Source organism: Adelges cooleyi, unplaced genomic scaffold (genome assembly GCF_023614345.1).
Source record: "Adelges cooleyi isolate 19-005CV unplaced genomic scaffold, UGA_ACOO_1.1 ACOO_flye_CR_arks_rails_tigmint_CR_PRNA_247, whole genome shotgun sequence".
NCBI classification, from domain to species: Eukaryota; Metazoa; Arthropoda; class Insecta; order Hemiptera; family Adelgidae; genus Adelges; species Adelges cooleyi.
Genome location: NW_026095912.1, coordinates 4,155,714 through 4,179,663, shown reverse-complemented (window position 1 = coordinate 4,179,663; position 23,950 = coordinate 4,155,714). Strand labels below are relative to the sequence as shown.

Below are 23,950 nucleotides of genomic sequence, written 5' to 3'. Positions count from 1 at the left end.
GTAGGACGTCTTATTTCCGTAATGACCAATTCATATCTCATTAATCAAAAATAACAATTAGTTATAAACTAAAATTTGTTATTAAATTCCAATTGTTCCTTAAAAAACAATTACTTAATAACTTTTTTTTTACTGAAGAACAGAAAATAGTACAAGACTGATACTGAATAATTTGTTATATTTTAATAAGTTATAAAACTGAAATTTGTTGTTAAATGCCAATTATTTTTTGTCAATTGTTATATTATTTACATTTATTTTATTACTAATGTTTTACCAGAAATTTGGTTATTAGCTATTGATCGAAATGGTTTGGTTCAGTTTGTATAAGTCTGGATCTCGTGTGGTGGCGACATGGCATTGGTCGTCAGTAAAAAAGTGGTACATAAAACCGATAAGGTACCACAAGATGGGCTATTCCGAGGTATATATTTGATCGACTCAGCAGTCATACGTTCAGTATATCTACAAATTACAAACGGTGACGACTCGTTGCCCGTATATTCGTCATAACGTAATTTCGCAATCATGTACAGATTAGTTTTGACGTTTTTTGCTTTAACCATTGTTCGGTCCTCACTCATGACGGAGAACGAGAATTGGTGGTCCGGCTACAAGCTCTGTCATTCCCTGTGTCCTGAGTTATGTCAGTCCCTACCACTAAATGAAACCGGTAAAGTTTCGCAGGATGAGTCTGTTTGCAATATGATATGCCCGGAAATGTGCCGAAAAGCGGGTGATTACGTATTTGGTGGCACCAATGGCACCAATGGCACATGTTATCATTTTGAAGAGTTTGGATGTGTACCCTATTGGACAAACCTACCTCCAAGCTCCAGAAGTAATTACGGAATGGGTTTCGGAGTTGGTTACGGATTTTTTCGAAAAAATATAGAGGTTATATTAATTTGTTATAAAAAGGTCGCTACCGTATTATTCAGTTTTTGTATATTTAGGCGGATAATACATTTGGTAATTTAAAGTCATTCGAAGTTTTGCAATCAGATTTAGATCCGAAAGTACCTACAATAATCGTTATCCAAGGTTATTGGAATGTGGATCAGGAGTTAAATGCTGGTCAAATGATAAAGGTTACTATAGGGAGATGTAAAATCGTATAAACTCACACGAGTTGTATGAAAAAAATTTGTTTTAGACAATGATAGACAGATTATTAGAGAAGGGTGATTATAATATCTTTTATGTAACAAGGAGCAGCCCATTTTCCCCCCAGTTGTACGAGAACTCAGTGGCTGATACAATTCTTGTTGGTCTGGAAATCGCTAACATGATTAAATATTTAAAAGTAATAGCAACTAGACTTACTATTTTTAGATTAAAAACTAAACCGTTACATGTATGTTTTTTTATTTGTTTAATTACATGGTCAGAACAAGATGGGCCTAAAACCAGAAGATGTTCATTTAATAGGACATAGTCTAGGAGCGCATGCCGCAGGTTATGCTGGAAAATATACACCAGGTTTGGGTCGCATCACAGGACTTGACCCAGCCAAACTACTATTTCAAGATAGACCTATTGAACATAGACTTCATCATACTGATGCACATTTTGTAGACGTCATCCATACTCATACTGAGAGTAAGTAACGTGCTTGATAACTGAAATACTTCTCTATAATAATAGCTACTTTGTTGACAGCGTATGGTATTGAACAACCTTGCGGACATCTCGACTTTTATCCAAACGGCGGTAGTCTGCAACCAAATTGTAGTGATTCGATTTGTAGTCATAATAGAGCCTATGAACTATTTAGTGAATCTATCAACTCGCAATGTGTGTTGAAGGGATGCGGAAAGGTATTTAGAGATCATACAGTTATTTAACGTACTAAATTTGCAGCTTATGGACGTGCAAAATACAATTTTAGGTCAAAGATAATACTGTTTGTGCTGTGATGGGTTGGAATGCGAAAAAACCTTCAGCCATCAGCAACTATGATACACGATACTATTTAAATATAACCGGAACATCTCCGTATTGCAGTGAGTTTTATGTTTTTCTATATTATAATGTATGCATATATATGAGTATGAACTTTTTTATTATATTTTTAGTATCGGAATAACAGTGACATTGAATGAATTAATCACCGAAACAGAGCACTAGAACATTGATGCCCCTCGAAAGTAGTGTAATTAAAATGTAATTTTTACATTATATTAAAAAATAATAAAGTTCCGATTAGAATAATGCAAACAAGTCATTTCTTTTTAACATATCTTTATTTACTGTTTCGACTACAATGACCATTATAGATAAATTACTAAAACCGTCCAAAAGTTGTATGTTTATATCTTTTTACATATTTAAAATCATGTACCATTATAGCTGAGAAGCTTTTATAACTATAAAAAAAATATTAACCTAAGGAATTATGTACGTATATCTACGTATAATACTATCTACTATCTATTACAGAATATATTATGATTGAAAGTATTTTACAGAAAAAAATATAGTTATAAATAAATTCTTACCAGGCAATTTCCTGCAGATTCGACTGTTTTCAAAAATGCACTAAAGTTGCCCATCATTGTTATATTTTTTGTTTTTTTATTAAACTATAGTAAAATACAAGTGTTATTCTCTTCTTCTTCTTCTTGTGGGTTACGGCCTTCAAGACCATCCCTGCAAACAAATTTTCCGCCATCTTTCCCTATCCTCTGCAACTTCTCTCCACTGTATATTTGGTTCTACTGCCTTAACATCCTTTTTGATACGATCCTCCCATCGTAAGCGCGGTCTACCTAACGGTCTTATCCCAATCGGATTTTCTTTAATAACCGCCTTAATAAAAGAACATTCTTTCCTCCAAGCATGCCCAGCCCACATTAATCTTCTCCTTGTAATTTCTGCTATTATATCTGGTTTTTGAAACAAGTTCTTCAGTTCATCATTGTGGCGTATCCTCCATTCCCCAGTGTCAGAATCGATACATGGTCCATAAATTCTTCTTAGAATTTTCCGTTCAAACACCGCAAGTCTTGTTTCCTCTTTCTTTATGAGTCCATGTCCCAAAGCCATATAATACTATTGGTCTTATTAGGGTTATGTACAATTGTATTTTTAATTTTGTCGATAAGATTTTTGAGCCAAACATACTTCCTAAGCCAAAATAACACCTATTTCCCATTTGAATCCTAGTGTCCACCTCCATCTTAAGGTCACTCTGAGATCTTGTGTTATTATGGATCCTAGGTATTTAAAATGTGGTACTCTCTTAAACTTATGGTGTTCTACTTACTCTATAACCTCTCCTTGTCGGTATTCTCTACTTCTTCGTCCAATTATGACATACTCCGTTTTTTTGTCATTGATCTTTAGACCACACTTGCCTGCTACATTTATTAGTTTTCTACAATGCTGTTTTACAATATCTAAATTATTTCCCAATAGGGCCAAGTCATCGGCGTATGCTAGTAATCCTATTGTCGTGTTACCCATCGTAACCCCGTCAATAATATTTAATTCTCTGATAATTTTTTCCAACACTAGATTAAAGAGGACGGGAGAGAGAGCGTCTCCTTGTCTTAAGCCCGTAGATACTCTTACTGTCTCTGATACTGTATTCGCAATTTTAACTTTTATCAAAGTGTTTTCAAGGCTAGCCTTAATCAAGTTTACTAGCTTTATCGGGAAATTAAATTCTTTTAATATGTTGATTAAGGTTGGTCTATGGATTGAATCATAAGCTTTCTCAAAATCGATAAATAGAATGTATAGCTCTTTGTTATATTCCCATGACTTTTGTGTAATTTGGCGAATACAAAAAATCTGATCCGTTGTAGATCTGTTAGGTCTAAAACCTCCCTGGCATTCTCCCAAAACACTTTCCGTTAAAGGTTTTATCCTATCAAGTATACAATATGCCAAAATCTTATAAGCAACATTTATTAGAGCTATACCTCTGTAATTTTTGCAGTCTTTAGGGTCATTCTTCTTATGTATTGGACTTATTAACGAAATGTTCCAATCTTCCGGGAGTTTCTCATTTTTTCAGATCAATTCTATTATCTCGTGAATTCTAGATATTGTTTCTTCATCTACCCTCTTAAGAATTTCTGCTTGAATACCATCTTCTCCTGGGGATTTATGGTTTTTTAACGTTTTGGCTTGTAAGGCAATTTCTTGTTTAGAGGGTGTTGAGCAAACGCTATCATTAGTTGTTAAATTCATTCTTGGAAATTCTTCCGCTGGGTCATCACCGTTAAGGAGTTTCTCAAAATATCCAGTCCACTTCTCCAGAAGCTTCCCTTGTTCAGTCACTAGCGTCCCATCATCTTCTCTTAAAAACCTCTCTCGTTTCTTATATCCTCCTCTTGCTGTGTTTATCTTCTGATATAGTTGTCGTACATTATTTATTTTAAAATTTTGTTCCGCTTCTTCTAACAGTTTTTGGGCGTACAACCGTTTTTCTCTTCTTAATGTGTTATGTGTTTCTTTTTGGCATCGTTTATTATGTTCCTCTTTGTCTTTGTTTGTAGGATCATCAAGTCATATGATCCTTAGATCCTTTCTAGGTGTTTAATTTTTAATGAAGCATATATTATACAAAATACAAACAAAGACTATGTGTTTCTTGCCAGCAGTTTGTACATGTTGTCTTGTGAAAATTTAAATATTAGTCGATGATGTGAACCTATTATAATATGTAAAATTTGAAACGTTTGTGAAGTACACGCAAATTTATTATTTTCAGGCAAGAAGCAAGCAGGAAAATATATGATCACGCTATATACCTATTCTCTCCCCTCTACATTCCCTTTTTGTGGTCCCTTACTATCTTCTTTTCTATCCTCTCTTCCTATGTAATCTTGAAATATTATCATTCTTCTATATTTTTATACGATAGCCCGGTGGCTGATACAATTGACGTTGGTCTGGAAATCGCTAACATGATTATTAATTTTAAAGTAATACCTACTTGTTGACGCCGTACAATGCGTATAATTGTATAAATATAATTACCGTATATAACGCGTTTATAATCATAAACGTTAAAAATAACCCACTCGATACGCGACACCGCTGATTGCGCTTCCCTTTCCGTTTTGTTTTTCCCTCCTTTATTTACTATATCGATGGTTGTATCAAGCGTCCGGATTCCCCGGCGCTTCCTTCGTCGTGTGTGTGCTGCTTGGTTTGGCAGGTTGTCGTTTTCTATTTTTCTCTCGTTGTTCGCCTGTTATTAAAATATGGTTGGACAAAAATCTTAAATGTTTTGTTTTTTTTTCTTTATTGTGTAAAATTACTGTGTGAATATTAAGTTCATAATCTTGATTCTAAACGAATATCCTATTGGTACACTTTTTAAACGTAATATATTCGATTCAGTGCAGTAGTCATCGAAACCTCGTGTTTTTTTTGTTCTAGTCTTCATTTGCTTTTGGCCATCACTGAACCCGAAAATTGGTTGTGACTTACGGTGTCCACCAAAACCTTTTCCACAACGTCGTTGATGATTGTATCCGTAAGTCCTCCTTAGACTGTAGCGGGGCCGGTCAAGGTCATCGGAGCCCGGCTGCCATTCACCATCGGTGTATAATTTTAGTTCAGTTGTTAAGTTAGTTTGTAGACGGTTATTTTTTAACCGATTAGTTTTTAAGTTTTCGTTTGTGTCCATTTGCACCAGACCGAACCGGGCACAAACACATTGTACATAAATTCGCACAATCCTTTCTCCCGTGTATATAATGTTCTCCTTTCCGTATCTTTTTTCCTGATACTTCCGTTCAACGCACGCGTGTATCGTCGTACGTAAAAGAAAAAAAAATGAATATTTACTGAGATGTACGTTCGGTTGCCTATCTGTAATCATTCCAGGAGTCATCCAATTGTTTATTGTGATTGAAGTAAATTTTTTGGTGTGTGTATTTATTCACACTGGTCCTTCGACTCATTTATTTTAGTTTTTTTTTGTTGTGACTTGTGACATGACACCACATACTTGATTTTCAACATATCATTCAAAAAAAAAACATTTTTTTTTTAAATTGATATTACATAATGAAAAATAAAATTATATTGAAATTTTTAATTATGATCATTTAGTAGGATGAACTGTTGGTTAGCCATCTAAAAAAATATCAATTTATGGATTTAAATATATGAATTAAAAAAATATGAATGTATATTAATTTATCTATTACATAGAAAATATGTCACTGGATAAGTATAAAATTATATAGGTATTTGATTTGATGCACTGAATATTTTTATTATTATTAATTATTATTATGTAACTCTCCAGATCTAAAAACTTAAAAGGTTTGCATCGAGACATTTTATTTAACCTCTCTTTGGACGTTTTTATAAGCACTGTCGTCAAATAGTCAATCAAAAATCCAAATAATGTTTTTATCACTCTTCACTTCTTTTCTTTTTAAGTTTTATTATATACAGATTGACCTCTAGTCATTTCATTCATGTTTTTTACTCTTGAGTTCTTAAACACTTGAACTTCTGTTAAACCACCAGACCTTTAATATACATATTTAATGCACTATGCTGATATTTACTTTCTAAACGTACAGTACGTCATTATCGGGTAATGGCATAGACGGTGATTTCTGAACAAATAAGGATTTTAATTCAACCAATATCAAGACAACGTACTAAGTTTGATACATTTTTGTTATAGGTTTTCTACAATACACCAGACATTCGATATTTTAGCCTTTCGGCCTCTAGACATTACGTTCTCTTTTAAACCATAGCTTACTAAACCCTTAAGTAAGCAAAACCGGACACTTGATTTTTAACTGTCTGATTTTATACATTTCTTTTAATTTAATGATGCAAGGAGCGCCAGCTACTCAAATTTGTATAGGTACATATATCGTTTCTGATCCGATAAATAGCTAAACACACTACAGTTAAAACAGTTAGCTTGGAAAATATTTTCTTGAACCTAGGTATGAATTCTGATAGCTAGACATATATGATACCTATATATAGACATATAAATATAGGTACTATGATTTATAACGACATTACTTTAAGACACAATGCGTTGGCCCGACACCCCCTTCGGAACCGCTGTTCATTAACTTCCACATACCGTGGCCGGCATGTAAGAATAGGAGATTTATTCGACTAATATCTAGATATATAATATAGATGAGTACTACGTTTTAAAAAGTTTTGTTTTAAATAGGTATACCATACCAGACCATTTAGCCGGCTGACTTCTAAACATTTCTTTCTATTTTTAACCATTGCTTACCAAGCCCGTGAAGTAAGCAACACCAGATACTTTATTTTCAACATATCATTCATATTAAAAAAAAAAATAATTGTACTTTAAGCAAGTAGCACACTCGCCTACTAGTAGAACGTTTCTGATCTGACAGATAGCTACACAGGTAACTCACACTGCAGTTAATCAGTACTTAGCTTGCAAAACACTTTTTCGAAACTAGGTATAAATTCTAATTACTAGATAAAGGTATCATGAATTATAACGGCATTACTTTAAAACGTAGTACGCTGGCTCGACATCGTGGCCGGCGTAGCCTGGCACCCCCCTCAGAACCGCTGTGTACTGACATATAACATACTACGTTTGAACAAATTTTGTTTCACAAAGGTAAACCATAACAGACATTTAGCCGACTGACCTCTAGACATTTTTATCTGTTTTCAACTCATAAAGTTAAGCGGGATGACACCACTTTACTTAAACTTAATTTTAAACCTGTAACCTCCTCCTAGACTGTAGCCTACAAACCTAGGATATTTTTAGTTAGCGGAGCGAAGCGACGGCGCCGAGCGAGCAGCGCCAAAACACTCGGATCAATCGAGAGGTGCGGGTTCGATCGGAGCGTGTGATCCAATTTTTTGTTTTGTTTTTATTTATATGTTAATGTTTAGAAACAGTTGAAGCCTCTAAATGCAAAAAACCCATACTATGTTTAAAATAAGAAGCGACCTCGGCGGCTATCTAAAAAGCACCGGACACTCGCTTTTTAACCGACTAACCTCTAGACATTCAATTTAAATTTAAACCATTTTATACTCTAATCGGTGAGTAAGCAGCACTGGGCACTCGCTTCTTTAGCAGATCTGTTTCTTTTCCAAAAAGTATCTAAACTTAGGTGGACGAGGCACCTAACACTACGCTTAACAATTCTTATCAGTACTTAAGCAATAGTGATAAGTGCCCTTGCCCAACGCCGTAACCGGGCACCCCCATCGGAATCTGTGACCTACCCGGTCGCCTGCCAGCTACTAGTAAAAATGATAAAACCACTTTTAAATAAACGCTCTGATGCTTATTTTTAAACACTACATCTCACTTTAATACTTTCTCACTGTGCTGGTTCATACTCTAAACCAAGACTTTATTGGTTTGAAAATACTAACTACTGATTCGCATAGAAACATTTATTCAGTGATTTCATCACTTTCAGCTGTAATAATTCCTGTAAACCAGTGACCCTATTCAGTGACCCGTCCCTATTATGCTCCAACACAACTATAATGGCTGCTTTTTTTTGGCCGTATAAAATTTTAAACTTAAATTAAATTCGAAATCAGTTACCCCAAAAACATATAACCTGACCACTTTTAAAGTCTTTTACACAAAAATCCAGACAAATGTTTTATCTTCGATGTGGCTAAGTTGCGCATTTGAAGTCGACAATGAAATATCGTGTGCTACAAGTATATTCCATTTTTTCAAGTATAAAATTAAGTTTATTCTATTTTTCTCAATTTCTCTCCCGTTAACTCCGTCATTAATGCCGGTCCTATCATTCCTAATGTATCTAAATGATTTCTTTCTTCAGTTCACTCATCTAATAATACCCAACACAAAAAACATACAACATACATTTCACAAAACTGTTTTCACTATTTTCTACAAACAAAGCCGAGAAACCGATGCCGATGCCTGCACATCAAGCCGACAATATGGACATTGTAACAGAGCACACTGAGTCTAAAATTAATAATTCTTCTCCTCCGATTTTTATCCGTGCTGTGAATGACTTCAACTCATTTTGCTCAAAAATTTAAAAAAATAAGGCACCTAAGGTGAACAATTCTCGTGCTAAAGTACACTCAATGGTTTGAAATTTTCTATCAGAGCAGCTGATTCCTATCATTAGTTTATTAAATTTTTCCTAACAAAAAAAGCAGATTACATACCAACTACAAAAAGAGGAAACTTAATGAGTGGTAATCAAAATCTCTATCAAACAACTTTACCCGTAGAAATTAATCAAACCATCAAACAATTCAATTTTTTCCCTGCCAAGGTATTGGTCATAGAAAACTCTATTGTAATAATCCTCAAAAATGCGTTCGTTGCGGAGACAATTACCTCTCAACCATCTGTCGGATCATCAATCCTTCCTGCCTAATGTGCCCTTTGTGGAGGTGACCATCCTACAAACTACAGAGGATGTCCAATCCACAAGGAACACCAATCCAATCAACATTTCAGAAAAAACTACCAAGGTCATAATAATATTTTTCACCCAAATAATAATGTAACAATGATAAATTGTGATACTAATAATCACCATCCAATAAAAAATCTACTCTTGAACATTAATGGTCTTATAAACCAAAAAAATGAATTACATACTTTCCTTATAAATATGTCCATTGGTATCCTATTAGTAATCAAAGCCCACTTGACATCAAATTCCTCCTGCACATACCTGTTACATAACTACCAACCTGATGGAACTGCTCACGCGGGCTCTACAAAACTAATAAAATCAAATATTAAACACTCAACTCGTCCTTCCTACCAAAGCAATATCATACAAGCCACAAATATTATATTCATTTTAAATGACATTCTTACTACTAATTCGTTCGTTTACTGTCCACCCCCAAAGAGCAACTGTCCTAACATAAGAATATCCGATTTTGAGTGACAAAGCCACTAACATTCCTTTAAAAACTCTCTCACATATTGACTCCGCGATCCTATATCTTACTTATATTATCCAAAAAGCAGCACTTGACTCTTCCATTCCTAGCTCTACTACTCAAAACTCTAATTATCACCAGCCCCTACATATTTCTCAACTAATTACTAAAAAAAGACGAGCCCACTCTAAATGGCAAAGATCACACTTGCCTAGTGACAAAAGAAACTACAATATTCTCGCATGGTATATTTATGAATGATGATGTATAATTATTTTGTTCTGTCTATAATATTATTGCGTTTTAGTTGAATTGATAGCTTAATACCAAAATTTGAATGAACACAATATTCGGTCGATAACAGTAAAGTTAATTATGTAATTTTTGACTCAAAAAAACATTTTTTTTATGATGATTAAACGAAGTAGTTAATATTTTTCGATTAAACTTGTATAGCTAAAACATTTTTTTAGTAGTAATAAAACCCGTATCATAAAATTGCTAATACCATTTATACAATTGGTAAAATAATAACTATTACACACTATATTGTTTTTGGTTAATTGTATGCACATTTTCTATTAAATATTAAAGCTCACTGAATATGTCAATTCGTTTTAATTTTTCCATTAAGGTCCATTTTTCAATTAAGTTCACCTTTGGTGATAAAACACAAAATTTTCAATAAATGACACTTATCTACATTTTCAAAGTACATTACGAAGTACACAATTTTGTTTAACTACTATAGATGTATAATTATGCATAAAGAACAAACGCCAATTGCAAAATAATTAACTTTTCGATAAAATAACCATCATTATGGCTTGGTCATACGTTATCGCATTAATTTGTCGCATTTAATGCTCAATATTATCTTGGGTAATATTTTTACGTCAACATATATCCATTAAGTAAGTGCAACAATTTATCTGTACATCTGGGTGAGACTGTGTTTGGTATGAACTTGGCTGATTTGTACGGAAATTCGGTATATAACCTATTAAATTAACACCAAATAAGGATATTTAAACAAATTTTAGAAATAGAATTTTAGCAGAAATAACGGTAATGGAAGGACATGGTAGAGGCAGCTTGGAAATACTTCAAGTACTAGCTCACCAACTGCGATGCAGCAAGCAAGAGGGAAACTACTGCATTAGAGATCCCTAACCTAAATAGCCACTGATGTGTCACTTATATCAAGACAGACACATATGGCTAACTCGACAAGGCGTTGCCTTTAGAACATGATGATGATGAAACAAATTTTGACCCTTTTTTGGTTTTATGTGGGCAAATTCTAATTAAAACTTATTTTATTTAAAAATCGATTGTATCATTAATCATTGTAGCATGCATAAAAATGTGTGGAAAATTGAGATCACATTGTACGAAAACATTATAAAAAATAAAATTTCTTATTAAACCAAATGAGATATGGACTGGTCCATGATAAAAGAATCGCCCTGTATTTATATATATATATATATATATATATATATATAAAATAAATAAAATTTGATGATGCGTCGGAAAAGGAAAATGTACCCAATTGAATTAAATTTTTTTCTGAAAACTCGTAAGTATTAACAAAAGATAACGATATCACAAGTTGAAAGAATAAGACTTAAAGGAATAATTAATGTTATATCAATAACGTTTTTATATTTCGATTCCCTATTGTTGTCTATAATAAATAATAATAATCCAGAAATTGTAAAAAAAAAATAATAATAATAAAAAGTAATAAAAGTAGCTTGGATCCAGACAATTTAAATATGTCAACTTTTTTGAAAATGAATCAAGAACTACCTACTCTTAACTAATAAAAACCAGCCAGGAGATCGAGGAGTTTTTTAAAATTTATTCTAATAAAAATTATAAAATAATTGATGAATAGTATACATATATACTATTTACCATATACTGTATACATTGAAAAGTATAACCATATAGTATATAAAATAGACTATTTTAGCTTAAGACATTCTATTGATCAATAATTGATTATTGTAAAATGTTATTAGAACTTTTTTTTTCTTTTGTATGTGTTTTATGTGAAAACGTTGATTAATAGAAATTATTTAAATTCAATGATGTTCATTTCTCCTTTACCTATACAAATGGTATTACTTACTGTTGTACACATTTAATATAATAATAAACTACTTATTATATTTGAATACTTACGATAAATTTTGTTGAGTAAAATTGCTGTAAACATTATAGTTAGACAAATAATAAGAATTTGCCGACGCCCCGTGAGTTGAGGTGGAATGTCTCATATATGTACATTTTAATGAAATAGTCTATTAATGAAATAGAAATATTCCACGCAAAGTTTGGAAAACCCCGGGTAATTGTACAATAACGGGTACCCACTGTTTGTATACCCCAAAAACCCGGGTACCTGCTTACCCGGGTAAACGGGTATCAAGAGCACTAATTTGGCCAACAAGTGTTAGTGGTCAAGACGACCGCACAGTTTGTAATCTTTGTTAATGTCTTCCTTGACCTGAAAGGTTCAGTGCTTATTAACTTTTCAGCCAAGTTTCTTAAGTACAATATGTTTGAATTTTAAATTACAGAAAAAATACATTTGGTGTCCTGAGCTTTTGTCTCTAATTCATCCCGACTTTTTCAGTTTAATTATAGAGGAGCTAAAGTCTAAACCCCCATAATAGTTCAAAAGCTACATAAAAAATGTAGAGTATTATCTTTAAACTTCAAAGTTAATTTTAAAAAAAACATGTTTAATGTTTTGGTATTTTTCTTATTAAATTGTTAAATAACCAAAATTTAACAGCTGTTAAGTATAATATTTTATTTTGATTATCCGTATTGTCTGAAATTGCATTTTTTTCTTTTTTTATACTTAGACATACTTGAGCAACTATGGCCATTGGCTGTTGGTTGAAATGGATTTTGTGATTGGTTCGATTTATGTAGGTGTGGAACTCGTGTGGTGGGGACATGGCATTGGTCGCCGGTAAAAATCCCGAGTGGTACATTAGACCGATTAGGTACCACAAGACGGGCTATTCCGAGGTATATATTTGATCGATTCAGTATAACTACAAAATATAAAAACGGTGACGACTCGTTGCACTCACATTCTTTATATCGTTATTCCGCGATCATGTGCAGATTAATATTGATGTTTTTCGCTTTAACCAGCGTTCGTTCCTCACTTGTGACGGCGAACGTGAATTCGACGTCTGATTATGAGCCGAATCTCATTTTACACAACACCTGCCTTCCCATGTGTTCTAAGTTATGTCCTTCTCTAAAAATATATCCCTCGGATTCTACCGTTGTACCTATTTGTGAAATGATATGCTCGGAGCTGTGCTTAGAAGCGTTCGAATCAATACCCGGTAACAAAAAGAAAGAAAAATGTTATGATTTTGAAGGTTTTGGATGCGTGCCCTATATATCAGGATATCCAGATGCCAGAAAAAAAGTCAAAACTAAATTCGTGCTCTACAATAAAAATAGAAATGTTGTATTCTTTTTCAAAAAAAGGTTAGTACGATATTATTAATTTTTTGAATTTTTAGAAGGGACAGATACTTGATCATTTTAATCCAAACGGAGTATTAGAATCAAATTTAGATCCGAAAATACCTACAAAATTCATTATTCATGGTTTTTGGAATACAATACCGGACTCGTTTGCTGCTGAATGGATGAAGGTTACTATAGAGAGAACCTATACACATTTGTATAAATTCACGACTATTATATAATAAAATGTTGCTTTTAGACAATGAAGAATAAATTATTAGAAGAGGGTAATTATAATGTCATATATGTAGGATGGGATAGTCTCCCCAGTATTATACCATACGTTCAGCCGGTGGCTAACACAATTGTCGTTGGTCTGGAAATCGCTAACATGATTAAACATTTAAAAGTAATAGCAACTAAACATACTATAATTAGATTATAAAATAAACCACTACATGTTATCGTTTGTTTAATTACATGGTCAGAACAAGATGGGCTTAAACCCAGAAGATGTTCATTTAATAGGGCATAGTCTAGGAGCGCATATCGCAGGTTATGCTGGAAGATATACACCAGGTTTGGGTCGCATCACAGGACTTGATCCAGCAAAACCACTATTTCATGATAGACCTATTGAACATAGACTTGATCATACTGATGCACATTTCGTAGACGTCATCCATACTCATACTGAGTGTAAGTAACGTGCTTGATAACTGAAATACTTCTCTGTAATCATAGCTACTTTGTTGACAGTGTTTGGCATTGAACAACCTTGCGGACATCTCGACTTTTATCCAAACGGTGGTAGTTACCAACCGAATTGTTTTCGGTGTTCATGGAATCCTTGTGGTCATAGTAGAGCCTATGAACTATTTACAGAATCTATCCACTCGCAATGTGTGTTTAAGGGATGTGGAAAGGTATTTAGAGATTATACAGTTATTAAACGTACAACATTTGCAGTTTATAAACGTGCAAAATACATGTTTAGGTCAATGATAATACTGTTTGTGCTGTGATGGGTTTAAATGCGAAAAAACCTTCATCCATCAGCAACTACGGTATACGATACTACTTAAATACAAACGAAGAATCTCCGTATTGCCGTGAGTTTTATGTTTTTATCCATTTTAATGTATACATATAAGTATGAGAATGTTTTTTGTTATTTTTTTAGTATCAAAATAACAGCGACATTATGATTGAATCACCGAAATGAAGTACTAGAACATTGATGCCCCTCAAAAGTCGTAAATTTAAAATGTAATTTTTTTATTATGTTAAAAACTAATAAAGTTCCGATTAGAAATATGTGAAAAAGTTATTTTTTTAAATTTATATTTATTTAACATCGACTATAATGGGCCTTTAGCTGTTACACATATTATTTATAAAATTTTTATTACTATTTTTACATAGGTACATAATATGCTAAAATCACAATTTTATAATATGGCCTCTAATTAAATTGTCCGAAAATTATATTATTATTTATTATTTCTACAAATTGATAGAGACATCTCATTTACCTATACAAATAAATCTCAATGTGTATGTGTATTTTTTATAAAATAATTTATCGTTTCCTATTATCATTATAAAACATAATATTAACGTAAAGAATTATATTTGTAAATTATACAACTGCTCTCTACCGCAAAATATATAATCGTAATTATTTTACAGAAAACAATTATTTAGTTCAAAATAAATTCTTACCTTGCGGTTACCTGCTGGTTCGGTAGTTTTTGTATTTGGCGTTATAGTAAAACAACATAAAAAAATGCGCAAATGTTGGCAATCATTGTTAATTTTTATAATTTTAATTATAATATATTAAAACACAAATCTTTCATGTGATATTGTGTAGCTAAGTATAATAGTATACTCGCAAGTCGTTATAGTTGTGTAAGTTTAGTATAGTTCGTGTGTAGTTTGCATTATAAAAAAGCCTAAGTACATTTACATCGAGGCTATACTGAAAAAAACGAACTGTTTATTATAATTTCATAAGTGAACATTTTTTTTTATGTCTGGTACTTATTAATATTGATTATCTATACCTAATGCAAAATAGACGATTTATCATGTTTTAAAAATACGATTTTCTGTATCGATAAAAGTTTGACCCAGTATTCTGTAGATACTTTTGATGGCCCTTTTACTTTCTTTATACTTTACTTTTATAAGTGCTATTTTAGAACCCAAGTTCAGAAAAATGCATCGTTACTTAAGATAAATTGTTTAATTTAAAGCGTTAACTGCCGAATACTCAATTTTTCTCCAATCAAAATAATATTCTGACTTCTTTGACATATTTTATAAGGTTAAGAAAAATACCAAATCGTTATCTTAAGCATAGACTATTCTATTCGAAACCATAACCTATAACCTATTTATATATAACCTATATAAATATATAAACATGAATGTTTGTCTGTCTGTCTGTTTGTTTGTCCTTTATGCATTAGTGCACTATTCATTCGATCGCCATGAAACTTTGAGATGTTGTTGAGTACACTTCCGTGAACCTAACTGGCATAGTACTTTTCGAAAATTCCACCCCTAAGGGTGGCCTCAAACACGAACTTTGTACTTTAAATACGAAATGTAAATAAATTAAATGTTTGTAACCATGGTAACCCAAAAGAAAAACTTGGTTTGTAACCATGGTAACCACGGTAATCGAGGAAATGGTAGGTGATGATTAAAAGGCCCAGCGTACACGGCGCGACTGTTTTGCGACCAAGGTTGCAAATTAGTTGAGCGCGCAACTAGTTTACAACCAAAACGAAACTTCTGTCTGCACACGAGTAAGACTGATTGCGGATCAGTTGGTATTTTCTATTCAAATAGTGCAGTTGTTTTTGCCGTCGAGTTCTGATTCAGATGAGGACATCATTAATTATTACCAATACCGCAGGCTTCGCAGGGTACAGAGAGAGCATTTGGTCCACCCTTATATAAGAGAAAACAGACCTACAATTTTATAATTTTGTGCAAAAATATTATACTGTAATTTATATTTTTTCAACTGCTACTTTGTATATTTTTAAAGCCAATATTAAAATATATTAAAAAACGTTTAACCTACATGATTATACATACATAAGTATATCTATTATTATTTTAAAAATATGGGAAAGATATGTAGAATATTGGAGCGAAGGAAGTTATTTTTATTTGAGGTGTCAAAATTAATTTGATTAGAGTTCTTTTAGAAGTTTGTTGGATGAAATGAGATTTTTATGGATTAACGTTTTGTTAGGTAGTGTATAAAATTAGAAGAGGATGAATGTGTTTGTGTACTACTATGTGGGTGGACATCCTGCCCGTAATTTTTTACGTGGTATTAGTTGATAGCCTTTTTACGTGCAATTGATTGTGAGGAGTAAACATAACTGACACAATATCTGTTTTAAAGTGTCTCTGCCAAACTAATGCTTTCGATAGCTATAAAAAAAGCGATAAACAAATGTTGCTCTGTCGGGAGGTGAACATGAGCTGTTTTCACATTATATTCGAATAAAATAAGAATTTAAAAAATAATTATTTGTATTTATTATGTATAAATGTGAAAATCATACCAAAACGCAACTTGCCATAATTTACCTCCCTAAGTACCAGTGTATAAAATGTGTGTATTATAGAGTTTCTACTCGAAGTAATTTGTCCAGTAATAAAAAAAGTTACAGTGAACGCTGACACAAAAAACCTCACATCATTACAAAACCAATAGCATCGCTGATCCGCGTAGAAGCTAAAAACAATTCATATCATGAATCTTTATATTTTTTCACATATAAGAATGAATCTTCAATATAGAACATAAAATGGATTTTGTGATTGGTTCGGTTTATGTAGGTGTGGAACTCGTGTAGGGGGAATGTCATGTCCCCACCACCGGCCACCGGTAAAAATCCCAAGTGATACATAAGATCGATTAGGTACCGCAAATGGGCTATTCCGTGGTACATAATTCAGCAGTCATACGTTCAGTGTCAGTGACAACTCGTTGCACTCACATTCTTTATAACGTTATTCCGCGATCATGTGCAGATTTATTTTGATGTTTTTCGCTTTAATCAGCGTTCGGTCCTCACTCGTGACGGTGGACGTGAAATCGACGTCCGACTACGAGCTGCAGTCCGTTTTAAACAACACCTGCCTTCCCATGTGTTCTAAGTTATGTCCTTCTCTTAAAAAATATCCTACGGTTTCTCCCGATGTATCTATATGTGAAATGATATGCCCGGAGCTGTGCCTAGAAGCGTTCGAATCAGTACCCGGTAACGAAAAGAAAGAAAAATGTTATGATTTTGAAGGTTTTGGATGCGTGCCCTATATATCAGGAGATCCAGACGCCAGAAAAGATGTCAACATTACATTTGTGCTCTACAATAAAAATACAAATGTTATATTATTTTTTCATTAAACGTTTGTTCCGATATTATTACTTTTTTGCATTTTTAAAAGGGACAGACACTTGATCAATATAATCCAAATGGAGTTTTACAATCAAGTTTAGATTCGGAAATACCTACAAAATTCATTATTCATGGTTTTTGGGATGAAATACCGAAATCATATGCTACTGACTGGATAAAGGTTACTTAAGAAGAACTGATGGCAAAGTTTTATAAAATTGCCTACACCTATTATAATATAATAAAATGTTGCTTTTAGACAATGAAGGATAAATTATTAGAAGAGGGTAATTATAATGTCATATATGTAGGATGGGATAGTTCCTTCAAGCTTATACCATACTATCAGCCGGTGGCTAACACAATTGTCGTTGGTCTGGAAATCGCTAACATGATTAAACATTTAAAAGTAATAGCAACTAAACATACTATAATTAGATTAAAAAATAAACTGCTACATGTTATCGTTTGTTTAATTACATGGTCAGAACAAGATGGGCTTAAACCCAGAAGATGTTCATTTAATAGGGCATAGTCTAGGAGCGCATGCCGCAGGTTATGCTGGAAAATATACACCAGGTCTGGATCGCATCACAGGACTTGACCCAGCCAAACCACTATTTCATGATAGACCTATTGAACATAGACTTTATCATACTGATGCCTATTTCGTAGACGTCATCCATACTAATACGTACTGTAAGTAACGTGCTTGATAACTGAAATACTTCTCTGTAATCATAGCTACTTTGTTGACAGTGTTGGGCATTGAACAACCTTGCGGACATCTCGACTTTTATCCAAACGGCGGTAGTCAGCAACCGAATTGTATATTTAGTTCTTGTAGTCATAGTAGAGCCTATGAACTATTTACAGAATCTATCTACTCGCAATGTGTGTTTAAGGGATGTGGAAAGGTATTTAGAGTTTATACAGTTATTTAACGTACAATATTTGCAGTTTTTGAACGTGCCAAATACATTTTTAGATCAATGATAATACTGTTTGTGCTGTGATGGGTTTAAATGCGAAAAAACCTACATCTATCAGCAACTACGATATACGATACTATTTAAATACAACCGGGACATCTCCGTATTGCCGTGAGTTTTTTGTTTTTATTTATTTAAATGTAGAAAAAGCTTAAGCAACTTATGGTTATATGTAATAAAATAATGTTTATATTAGTATAAACATTTTTGGTTTTTTTTAATAGCGGAATAACTTTAACATTGTGATTGAATTATCGAAATGGAGATTGGAGTACCATAACATGGATGCCCCTCAAAAGTAGTAAAATTAAAATGTAAATTTTTCATTATGTTAAAAACTAATAAAGTTCCAATCACAAATATGTAAAGTAGTAATTTTTTTTAAATTTATCTTTATTTAACATTGTTTACAATGTCCATTAGCTGTAATACATTATTTATACAATTATTATTACAATTGTTACATACATAATATTATAAAATTGCGACAGCGGAAAGACAAAATCACATGGGTACCATGACGTCAGTTATGTTAAGATGCTCGTTTCGTTTAAGGTTATGCCATTCTAGCGAAAAACCCCAGGAAATTCTATCCGAGTCTTATCTATGTGTTAGATGTTTTTCAATTCCTGTAATCATTGGCTGAGCGTAGTAAATAAAGTATAGAGTTATATGAATAGTAATAAATTTATAAAAGTTTAGAAAGGGTAGTAAGAATTGTACTTTGTTTTATTTTAAGTGATTTTTGAATTTTAGTATCTGAAAGTTGGATGGTACTCACATAAATTCAATATTCTTATGTGTGAAAATGAATGGAAACAACTGTTACGGCAAATTGTTACATTTATCAGCAGAGTTGAGTGGACGCACACAAGTAAAATTTTAATAATTAGATAAAACTGTGAGTAGCACTTTGTACTGTAAGGGCGAATGAGGCAGATAGTGCGATCCAATGATGAATCTCAACTGATGGGCCACGGCGTAGATAGATATTGTCTAGTACAATATCTAATAATAATAAGTAGTAATACAATTAATTCGGAATACCCTAGACTGGTTTAGGGCGAGAAATAACGTTCAGATGAAACATTACCACGTTATGTAATAGTCATTATATTAATGATAATTATAATAGTAATAATAGAAAATAGACGGACCAATAGCCGGATTTATTCGTCTAAGATATAGTATAAACGGTTGCTTATGGCTGGGCAAAATACACTACCTGTATAGTGTATACGGGTTATCAGGTATATGTGTGCTATGCTACAATGCCCACCCGTGTAGCTATAGTCATGGCTTTTTTTCTCGGTACAATCTTACAATGTCTAGGTGTTAGTAAGGAAGTAGGCACGCTGATATGCGTAATACTTAGCTTAGTACAATATTTTACAAAACCAGATTTCATAATGTATAGTAACAATAGTGACATAAATTATAATACAACATGAATTGTAATGAATAGATGCCAATTTTTTTGTTTTTTTAAACATTATTGTTATTATTGTTAGTAAATTACGATAAGAGTATATCTTATGGCAATCGAGGTCGTAGGCGCCAATTTTTTATTTTAGCTCAAAAACTATAGTCATATTATAGGTGCACAAGTAGCGCTCGTCTAGCGAACAACTAACAAATTAATGTCGAGAGATTCTTCCATTATAAAGCATAGAAAAATGTAAAATTTACATATTTTAAAAAAAAAACGTATTGTACATTTTTTTTTTTATGGATGAAATGGATAAAACCATTCGCTTTAAACTGTCTAAATGAAGTCAGAGTGGAAAGCTATTGTGTAAACAAAAACCGGCAGTCATTTTCTGAGTAGCTCCGAAATAATTAAATTATATAAATGTCTATATTAAATATAGATATAATAATAAAAAAACAACCCACTCAGATAATACGTCCTATATTTCCCATGGTAAATTATCAATGTTTCCATTTTGATTTCATTTATTCTGTGGTCTCGAGTGAACATTTTTAAACTGTGTCCTGATCCAGTCGTGAATTAGGGGAATTCCCGTGTCATTAACTATGGTTAACTAGTGTGATTTCTTCAATATTAATAACACTCATCATCATTGACTGTAGTATTGAGATTTTGTGTAATTTGTTTAGTTATTGATTTAATGATATGAGTATATGACCCATTAAGATAGGTTTAACAAGAAAGTTTCGGTTTTGGAGCTCTTCAAACAGTCCTTACTCTGATATTGAGTTACTGCATGCGAGGTGCACTGAGCTTACCCCGATAAGCCTCAAATATTTCATTAAAAATATATTTCTTTTTTAATGTAAAACCTGTATCAAAATAAGAAATTGTTTTTTTAACCATTTTTTCATTGCATACATTTGAAGTTCTCAAACATTATTTTATCGATTTAAATATTTAAAGTCCTACTACAAATATTCACACAACTATTTTTACAAAAATATGAAATTATGTTGATACTTAATTTTGTTATTTTGATTTTAGACTCAAAAGTTGTGCTATGTCGAATCTGTAAGTAACAATATAGAATTTACAGCACGTTATAAATTGTACATAGTCTTTTCACTCTTTTGTATATTTCTTAAATTAATCTTATACATTTGTATTAAATAAATGTACGTTTAGAGATAACAAACCAAGATTTGCTTTTGGTGTATTAACGAGACCATGTCTCATGCTAAACAAAATGGTAGATAAATAAAAATCATCCTATTTTTTTAATGTAAAGATGCACTACGTTTGTTATAAAAGCGTGTAAAAAATCTAATACAGTATTAGAAATTATTCTTCATTCTCTTCTGAAACAACCGAACTTAGACCTTCTTTGCCTAAGTAACAATTTTAAGTAATCAAAATGTAAAACATTTTTAACATACTTAAACTTACATCAGCTTTTTAGGAGCCGCCAGTACAGCTGTACTACGGTTTTAGACAAATAATAATTTATCTTCTATATATATAAAATTGAATGTATGTATGTGTCCTTTATGCATTAGTACACCATTCATCCGATCGCCATGAAACTTTGGAAAGTTGTTGAGTACACTCCCGCAAAGGTGTCTAGCATAGTACTTTTTGAAAATATATTATTCAGGATCACCGGGTAAGATTGAAATCGGCTTAACAAACTTGTATTATATAAACCTAAAACGAGTAAACAATTTAAACATAATATAATATTGTTATAATTTTAAGTATCTACCATAAATATAACAAATGTTCCTAAAGAAAAAAAGGATATTTTAAGTGAGATTGTTTTTTTTAAATAAAATAATGTTATTATTTTTTAAACATAATATAATATTGTAATAATTTTAAGTACTTTGAATGTAACAATTTGTTTTTAAAGACTAAAAAAAGAAATTTTCAGTGAGGTTATTTTTTATTAAAACATAAAATTAGTTCCTATTTGTCTCTAGTCATATCATAAGAAATAAGAAAAATAGTGCAGAATTTGCACGTGTTCCGGTTCACCCCATCGACGTAGAAATAAGAACACGTTTTCGAAAACATTTTTTGTTGATAAAACTGGATGACCTAAAAAAAAATTTTACACTAAAGGTTTTGATTATCTAAAATATTTTTCAGAAAAACTTAATCTCGTAAATTGAGGATTTTATCGTCGAAAAGCCGTTTTTATTCACCCCATTTTACGGTATATTTGTTAAATTTGTTTACATATTTTTACTTATTAATATTTTATACATGCTTGCCGGTGGCATGTCTTTCAGCATACTCGACCAAATCCAATACACGCTTTGACTTATGTGGCCATATTTCAAAACCACGTACCGGCTGTGTGTCTTCAAACACCTTTAACCGATTACAGTCAGATTTTTTCGGTTATTAACGAGAATATCAACAATGGATTTGTTCTAAATTTATTTTTTTTTATCAAATCTCAAGCCTATGCAATTGATTACATGCATGCATGTTTTAGTTGTATTGTTTACCGGAGCCAAATTACATAAATATGTAAGAAACATTGTAACATTAGTACATATAGCTAGTTAAGTTGATAACAATACGTTATTTTTTTCGTATGAAATTATAACAGTTATTAAATCATTAAATTTAATGAAATGGTTGTTTTGTCGAAGAAACATTTTTGAGATTTGTTAATAGTTGTTCTACAATAGTATTAAGGGTATTATTAAATAATGACAATTAAAAACACAGTACGAGTTAAGTTAAGAGCAAATCTATATGCTTTATTTTTAATTATATTAATATTATTACGTTAACAAAATGGCTCGTTCTAAAAAAAAAGAGCACCTAATTGCAATAATACAAATAATATATGCCAAGTGCCAACAACCGAGCGTTGCGTTTAATTTCTAAAGATCAGAATAAATCTTATAGACGCGACGTTGCTGAGTCAACGGGAATCAGTGTCTTTTTTTTAATATAATCGCCTATACCTAATGCAATACATAAAATGATCTGCTTGAAAAGCTGTCAAAAGTTATCATTATATTATGATATTAAAAAACAAAACAAGGCCTGGAGGAATCCAGCAAATATACTTGATTAAGGTGGTTATTTGTTGGAAACCGTATGGGAAAATGTTGAAACAAGTACATTGCCCAAGTTGGTATAATGTTAGCGAAATATTTTCATAGTAGTTTAATTTTGTTATGCTAAATTAAATAATAGTTAACATATAAATTCTTACTACATACGAGTATTTCCAATTACACGTTTTTAAACTTTAATTTAAAAATTAGTTTTAATTTTTTTTTATTAATTTTTCATGCACCAAGACAAATATTTGATGATCAGTATTGATTTTTCAAATGAAAAAAATACACACTACAGCTGTAAAGCTAAAATATACTATCAAACTATTAAACAATTAAAATTAATTCATTTGAATTTACCCCCACGACCGCGGACCGACTAGTAGCGCTGGGCGCTAATTGGGAGCCGTGGTCTCAAGGTATGTCTCAAGAACGTTAGGCCTCAACGACACTCTTTAGTCGCCTTTTACGACAGGCGTGTAGACCTTATCCCTATCCGCAGGGATAAGGAAGAAGTTATGGTAAAAAAAAAAAAAATAGTAGGTATGGCCAACTTATTGTTCTTAACTCAAAATTAAAAAAAAAAAGGGC

The 23,950-nt window shown here is 32.1% G+C and overlaps 2 protein-coding genes across 2 annotated transcripts; both read left to right on the top strand.

Annotated features, from left to right (window-relative positions):
- The first annotated feature begins 336 nt into the window (after positions 1-336).
- On the top strand, positions 337-2,339 carry LOC126836482 (phospholipase A1 1-like). The gene is made up of 7 exons (XM_050569948.1): positions 337-897; positions 957-1,091; positions 1,157-1,306; positions 1,392-1,602; positions 1,663-1,820; positions 1,892-2,006; positions 2,079-2,339. The coding sequence occupies exons 1-7, from the start codon at positions 529-531 to the stop codon at positions 2,087-2,089; spliced, it is 1,149 nt and encodes a 382-aa protein (XP_050425905.1). The 5' UTR covers positions 337-528; the 3' UTR covers positions 2,090-2,339.
- Positions 2,340-18,114: 15,775 nt separating this feature from the next.
- On the top strand, positions 18,115-19,076 carry LOC126836988 (pancreatic lipase-related protein 3-like). The gene is made up of 5 exons (XM_050570713.1): positions 18,115-18,261; positions 18,341-18,551; positions 18,612-18,769; positions 18,841-18,955; positions 19,069-19,076. Exons 1-5 carry the CDS (start codon positions 18,115-18,117, stop codon positions 19,074-19,076), a joined length of 639 nt encoding a protein of 212 aa, XP_050426670.1.
- The last annotated feature ends 4,874 nt before the right edge of the window (positions 19,077-23,950 follow it).

Coding starts and splice junctions, on each gene's coding strand:
- LOC126836988 (XM_050570713.1), top strand. CDS start 18,115: ATGAAGGATAAATTATTAGAAGAGGGTAATTATAATGTCATATATGTA. Junction 18,262..18,340: donor ACATGATTAAACATTTAAAA/GTAATAGCAACT, acceptor TTACATGGTCAG/AACAAGATGGGCTTAAACCC. Junction 18,770..18,840: donor TGTTTAAGGGATGTGGAAAG/GTATTTAGAGTT, acceptor ATACATTTTTAG/ATCAATGATAATACTGTTTG.
- LOC126836482 (XM_050569948.1), top strand. CDS start 529: ATGTACAGATTAGTTTTGACGTTTTTTGCTTTAACCATTGTTCGGTCC. Junction 1,307..1,391: donor ACATGATTAAATATTTAAAA/GTAATAGCAACT, acceptor TTACATGGTCAG/AACAAGATGGGCCTAAAACC. Junction 1,821..1,891: donor TGTTGAAGGGATGCGGAAAG/GTATTTAGAGAT, acceptor ATACAATTTTAG/GTCAAAGATAATACTGTTTG.